The following is a 7354-nucleotide window of genomic DNA, read 5'->3' on the forward strand; positions in this document are numbered from 1 at the left end:
TTGGGGGGGGGGGGGGGGGGTGTCACATGTCCATTCCTGAACCAATCCCTTGCAAGGCAAATCCCCACCTTTTGCTTTGACTAATAGAGATCTCCATTGACCTCTGAGCCCAGCGGAGAGGCATGGGCACTTCAAAGTCTGGGCTCTGCAGCAAAGGAAAGAGGGGAAGGGATAGGGAATCTCAGCTTCCTGCAACAATTTTTCTAGTCACATTTGATTTTTATTACTTGTTTTTTAAAATCTATTTTATTGTTTTTCTGCATTAAAGCTCATTCCTGTTCAAAAGTTCAGAGCATCATTCAGTGCAGGACAGACTTCTGTGCATGGGTCAACTCTGATGAAAGCGGGGACAAGATGTGGTCCCTTCCTCCACTCTTCTGTCTCCTCCCTGGGTCCTTTCACCTGCCTTGCTGCAAAAGCTCAAGTGAATGGCCACAAGGGGGAGGTGGCGGGTTTGCCACTCCACATTCCACTGGCTGGCTGTAGGCATCTTGTGATACTCCCTGGTGGGGAGGGGCACTGGATACCTGCTGGTCGCAGGTGCAGCAGCTTTCAGAAAAGAGACAAGCCTTGCGTAGGACAGGAATAATATGCATCCTCCCTAGAGTGGGAGCAAGAGAAAGGAGTATTTAGACTCTCCTAAACTTTGTTTCCCCTAGAAAATGGCCCACTGTCCCTTGCTGTTTTATACCTTCCTGGTGGCAGAAAGCCCCCGACTCAAAGCCATATTAGGACACAGATGGGGACCACGAGGATCTGGCTGCAGGAAGGGTAAGGAGCTGAAGAATGAGCTCTGACCCTCCGTTCTGCCCCTTTGTGCCAGTCAGCCACTGCAGAAAGGGGTCTTGGTGGGAACTTCCCATCCCTGTGGTCCTATTTCCTGGGTCTTCTGTTTCTCTGAATTTATCTCTTAGGATCAAGAGTGAAAAATTTAATAAGGCTCTTAGCAAGATAAGCATTCTTCACTCTTTCCCCTGGTAATTAGCTGTCCTAATTTTTTTGCTCCTCTCTCTTGCAGCTATTGCAGGACACACCAGTGGCCTTCCCAAGGAGCACGAAGGTGCAGTATGATGTACAGGCTTGTCCACCACCTCCTGGGGCCCAGGCCAGGCACAGAGCCCTCCAGTTTGGGGACAGTCCCACTAGCCACCTGCTATTCAAGCTTCCCCAGGAGTTGCTTAATCCCAGGTATTATTTAATTTTCCTGCCCCAGCACCAGCTCAGAACCTGACTCTGCGATTCTACCCCAGGGAAGTCTAGCTGGCATGCCACTATGCGCCTGTCACTAATAAAGGTGGCACTACTGTGTTCCCGAAAAGAGGTGCTCACCTGCACAGGACAGGGAGCTTAACTGCCTGCAGTGCCTGCGCTCCCCAGCTGGAATGCAAACGTGAGGCTGTACTGCTCAGAGGCCGAAACAATCAGCTCAGCTCAGTTTAGAATTGATAGTGTTCTAAAAATAAGGCTGAGATTCCCCCCCCCCCCAAGCTGCTATTTATTTCTATGATAAATCACCTTTCTTCTCTTGCATTCTACAATGAAAGGAAAATCATTCTTTTAGGTAGACTCAGTGCCAGATAGATCATTTTTAGAGAATACATTTGGACTTATTGTGCTTACAAGTTGCATCTCCTTTGGGGAGCAGGGAATGAGCAGAAATATTAATTATCTCAGAAGACAGTAGAAAAACAAGGTTTATCATTTCAGGTGATTGAAGGACACATAAATAAAAGGGTACCAAGCACTCACTCTTTCATGACTTCTCTACAGAGGCAGAATTGCCCTGGGGTGGAAAAGACCTGGCTCTAACATCTGGCTTTCAATCTCTGCTTGGCTGCTTGCCACTGTGTGACCCCAGCCAGATGCCAGTTCAGCACCTCTGAGACTCAGATGTCAAGATGGGACTAGATGGGAGTGGGGGTTATTGTGGGAAAGCCTGTGAAAGATGGTGGGGAGGGAGCCTGCAGCCGGGTGTGGCCTGAGGATGCCTGTGAAGGGAGAGGCGCAGGGAGGAGTGTCTGGCTGGTAGGGGGAACCTCAGAGTGCTCTGAGAACATCTTGGCCTGCCACATGGGGCACCCCCAAGCACAGGTCACCTCGAAGAAGGGTCCACTGTTGGGCATAAATGGCCCAGGTCTATGACACCCTCCACACTCAGTCCTTGGCTGGGAGCAGGCCCAGTGCCACTGCAGATCCCAGGGTGTGTCAACTGGGGGCTGCCAGCCACAGTGCCCCCACGGCAGGTTCTCTTGAAGGGGCACAGCTTCGTGGTCACCATGCTATTTAACTTTTCTAGGCCTAAGCTTTCCATCTATACCTGTCTAACATGTTTGAGTAAACTGCTGCATCTCTCAATTTTCTCATCAGTAAAATGGGGTTAATAATGCTTTCCTTGCGGGAGGAGAGGTGATAGCTTGTAAGGAGACTGGTACTTGGATGCCCGCTCTGTAAGCCATGGGCACGACTCACAGACAGACAAATGTACAGCCTGGGCTGTTGCTGCACATCTACGATGGCCCGATAGAAAGTCTCCTCATTTGTCAAAACTGCTAGCAGAAGACCAAGGCAGAGGCAGGGGTGACTGTCCTCTCAGTGAGCCCCTCCCTGGCTACTTCTTGGTGGGGAGGCCTCACTTCCCGTCACTGTACCCCCCCCCCCCCCCCACGGTACAGCAGGCAGGGGTGACTGTCCTCTGAGTGAGCCCCTCCCTGGCTACTTCTTGGTGGGGAGGCCTCACTTCCCATCACTGTCCCTCCACCCCCACCCCACGCTCCTTCTCTCTCAGTGCATGCAGCGTGGTGAGTTACTGGCTTCTGATGAGGATTCAACCCCTGAGCCTTCCTGTCCAACACTAAATTATATGTCGTAAATGAAAAAGTAACATTTTTAAAAGTGAAAAACATAGTCAATCATTGGCAAATATAATTTTTAAATTTTAAATTATTTTAGTGTCACATGTTGTAGCAATCAGATTATATTTCCAGGAAACTGCAAGATTTAGAGTATTCTGTTTCTAATTCCGATTTGCATTCTAGCAATGTTTTGACTCTCCTTTAGAACTGGGACCACTATTTTAACCCTTTGGTGAATATATGAAAATGGTCTTTAGCTCTCTGCCCTACCCTCCCACCTCCAGCAATGAAGAGTCATAGCTGTAGTATCACATACTGGGGGTTGAATCTACTGCTGCCTTTTTTGGGCGTTAGTCAGTTAGTCTTTTCTGAAAGAAAGTTGCTTTAAGCAACAGTTCTGGAAAGCAAATGTCAAGTCTGATCACCAGCCCACATATGGAAAGTGCTTTAATTCTGTAGCACATCCTAATATCCTCCTTAATTGGCTAACCCTTGTTCTCCAAACCTCTGCAGTAACACACAGACACACCAAGAATACTGAGCAGTGTTTCCATCTGGTTGATTTAATTTAACAAATATAGATTTCTTTTTCATTTTGAAGAACATTGCCCTCAAGGAAACTTGCTAATCTGAAGAATAATATGCATCGCGGGCTCAGTATTAAAAAGCAAAGAGAATCAGCAGTGTAATTTTTTCTTCCACTTTCAAGGCTCTGCCTCCACATTTTCCATGTAGTGTTTAGCTCGGTGGTAGCTATTTATTGAGTAACTACTGTGTGTCAGCTCTGGGGATACAGCTGGTAAGAGGATAGACCCAGTTCCTCTGCTGTGTGTGATGTACTTGGACATGAACCACAGGGATGGGTGCTGGCAGCCTGTTAGTACCTGCACCTCCTCCTACTCCTTTCCATGCTGCACCTTCACGAAGCCCTGCCAGTGCACCTGAAACAGTTCAGGGGATGACACGTCCCTCACTGCATACCCAGTTCCCAGCACAGTGCTTTGTACATGCCGCACGGTCATGAAATTCTTGGTGGATGGATGGATGGATGAATGTGAGTTTTCACAGAAAGCAGAGCTTGCTCAGCCAGCTATGCATATGACATGTAACTGTTATGCAGATGCATATTAACTTTCATTTTCTCCTTCTACTGCATGACATTTGCCCAATTCCTCTTCCATCATAGGTGGGGTCCAAGAAGTGTAGAGATGGGTAGGAGAAGGTGGATCTGTGCTTCTGTGCCTTTGTGTTAAATATGTCTTACAGAAAGAAAATGCTTACCTGATGCTTGTCACATCCTTGTGTTGTTCAAATTGTCCCCCTACTTCCCCCACAACTTCTTCTCGGTGAATATATACAAAATAGAATGCATATTCACTGGGTTTAAAACATACAGGCTACTAAGTGAAATAAGCCAGTTGCAATAAGACATATACTGTATGATTTCACTTACATGAAGTACCCAGAATGGTCAGATTCATAAAGACAGAAAGCAGAACGGTGCTTGCCAGCAGCTGGTGGGGAGGGGAGACTGGGGAGGAAGTGTTTAATAGGGCCAGAGTCTAAGTTTTGCAAGATGAAGAGAATTCTGGAGATTGCACAGCACTGTGAATGTGCTTTTTAAGCATACAGTTCAGTGGTGTTCATGCTCAAAAAGTGGTTAAAATGGTAAATGTTATGCTATGTGTATTTTACCATAATTTTTCAAAATGTAGATCTAAAAAAAAAGTCCAGGCATGTTCCTTCTTGCCATGTGCTGGGACTTCCACCACTAGCTCTGTCTCCCATAGGAGTGATGCACAATGCAGGGAGGAAATCACACAACGAAACCATCGACAGCTGGAATATAATGGCTTTTTTTTTTTTTTTTTTTGTAAGAAAATGAAATTTATTGCTTACAGTTTCAGAGGCTTGAAAGTCCAAAGTCTAGGGAACACATCTGGTGAGGGTCTTGGTGGTGACTTCAGTGACACAGGGTATCACAATGGGAAATGGTGGAGCAGAGAGAGCAGAGAGCATAATGGCTTTTAAAAGTTCCCAGAGAGACGGGTCATTTAATCAGTACATGCCTTAGTTTATCAATTTGAAAACTGGAGTTTTGGGTATTCACTCCCCATCATCTCTCCCAGCTCTGAGATTCAGAGAAACACTAAAAACCTCCGTTCTCCTTCATCGCCTGTGGCTTTTCTTTCTTCACAGGTTTGCTGTGGACATGCAGACGACATCCTCCAGAGGGCTAGTGTTCTACTCAGGCACTCGGAGCTCCTTCATGGCTTTGTATCTTTCCAAAGGACGCCTGGTTTTTACCTTGGGGGCAGAAGGGAAAAAGCTGAGGCTCAAAAGCAAAGAGAAATGCAGTGACGGCAGGTGGCACACGGTGAGCCTGGCTGCAGTAGGACCTCCACGTGGTTTTGAGTGGCTGAAAGGGGTGACCCAGCGTTCTTCCCGGGCACCAGGGCATGAGCCCGGCGGGGAGCCTGTGTGCTGAGCACCGTGTCTTAGTACCGAGACTGTGACTTGCACCACACGGAGTCCAACCTTCACTCTGCTTCCTCTGTCCCCTCCACACCCCCCTGGGCTGCCTCACTCCCCTCGCTTACTCCCACCTCTGCTTCTTGGACCATTTCACTCCTTTGGGTCTGCAAGCCCCTCTCTGGGCCTGGAATGCCTTCCCCACAGCACAAGCTTAAAGACCCACATCCCAGCATCCCTGCCCCTGCCCGAAGGCACCCAGATTTGAAGAAATAACAGTTTAAGGCAGGAAGGGACCTATTTGATGTTTTCTAATGAAGGAAATGGAACCCAGAAAACTTAAGTAACTTGACAAGTGGCATTCACTTAGTCATTTAACAAATATTCCATGAGCTGCTCTCCTGGAGCCTATAAACAAAAATGCTCAGTGTAAGGTCAGACACTGGCAAGTGCTTTGAGAAAACACTGGAGCAAGGTAGGAAATGACAGAATAGGAAGACTACATGTTTTAGATAAGGGGGTCAGGAAAGGCCTCCTATTGGAGGTGACAACCATGCAGCATTATGGGGAAGGTGTTCCGGGCAGAGGGAACAGCAAATACGAAGACCTTGAGGTGGGAATTAGCTGAGTGGACAAAACACAGAGTGATAAGAAATGGGATTAGAGAGACAGGCAGGGCCCAGATCATTTCAGCTTCAAAGGCCAAGCTAAGGATTTTGGATTTTATTCTGAGTGTTCTCTGAAGCTTTTTAAGAGGTTTAAGCTCTTACATGAACAGATTTATATGTATCTATAACTCTCTTTAACTGAAGAGACTAAAGGAGGTAGAAGTGGGGAGCCGGGTGGATGCTGCTGCCTTTGCCTAGCGAGGCTGTGTGGAAACGGAGAGGCTGGGGTGTCTGTGAAGGTTGCATGGGGGGCTTGCTGATGGGTCGCCTATAGAGCTTGCAAGAAAGAGGGGTCAGTCCACGTCCTATGACTTGGGCCAGCAATTGGGTCAATAATGGGGCATTCACTGAGATGGAGGAGATGGAGAGGAGATGGAGATGGGAGAGCAGTTAGAGCTGGGGAGGGCTAGGGGTTCTGCTGTGAACAGCTCAGGGTTGAGGGCCCATGTGTCAGCAGACAGTAGAGGCTTGAGGTCACAGCTGGGCATGCAAACCAGGGCATCACTGAAAGGCTGTGTGGAGATGGAGAGGCTGGGGTGTCTGTGAAGGTTGCATGGGGGGCTTGCTGATGGGTTGCCTATAGAGCTTGCAAGAAAGAGGGGTCAGTCCACGTCCTATGACTTGGGCCAGCAATTGGGTCAATAATGGGGCATTCACTGAGATGGAGGAGATGGAGAGGAGATGGAGATGGGAGAGCAGTTAGAGCTGGGGAGGGCTAGGGGTTCTGCTGTGAACAGCTCAGGGTTGAGGGCCCATGTGTCAGCAGACAGTAGAGGCTTGAGGTCACAGCTGGGCATGCAAACCAGGGCATCATTGATGAATAGTCTTGCAGCCAGGAGATGACACGGTCCACCCTAGAGCCCGGAGACCCTAACTTTTAGCAAAGAATTTGAAACACTTACTCCTCCTGTTAGAGAGAGGTAGACTGTCCACTTGCTCAAGGGGTGTACAACTTCCCCGCACTCAGCTCTGCACAAACCTTTCCTCCCCCCCATGTTGCACAGTCTTCATTTATTTATGTGCCTTTAGCTGTTTCTCTTTTGTGTAAGTTTTCAGATCCATAATATCTGTTTATTCGTTCACTTTTGAACAACCTTTGTTCAGCTCTCTTTTTTTTAGCTCAGTTTGTTCAATATCTAACATAATCCCACAAAATGATGGTGATAATAATAGCAGGAGAAAAATATCTCATTTTTTAAAGCTATTTGAGGGGGCAGAAAAACATTTTTTAAAAATTTCTCTTGGGCCGGCCCGGTGGCGCACTGCTACAGTGCGCCGCTTGGGAGCGCGGCGGCGCTCCCGCCGAGGTTTCGGATCCCACATACAGACCGGTTCCCGCTCACTGGCTGAGCGAGGTGCGGG

General features: G+C 48.0%; 1 protein-coding gene across 1 annotated transcript in view; it reads left to right on the forward strand.

Moving 5' to 3' along the window:
• The window catches only part of LAMA3 (laminin, alpha 3), a 93046-nt gene that overhangs the window by 75779 nt on the left and 9913 nt on the right, over positions 1-7354 (forward strand). The window contains exons 34-35 of the mRNA XM_008576644.1: positions 1019-1188; positions 5052-5229. Coding sequence (XP_008574866.1) covers positions 1019-1188; positions 5052-5229 — 348 coding nt within the window. The remainder of the gene's footprint in view (positions 1-1018; positions 1189-5051; positions 5230-7354) is intronic.

The sequence above is a fragment of the Galeopterus variegatus genome, unplaced genomic scaffold, assembly GCF_000696425.1.
Source record: "Galeopterus variegatus unplaced genomic scaffold, G_variegatus-3.0.2 Scaffold1383, whole genome shotgun sequence".
NCBI lineage: Eukaryota > Metazoa > Chordata > Mammalia > Dermoptera > Cynocephalidae > Galeopterus > Galeopterus variegatus.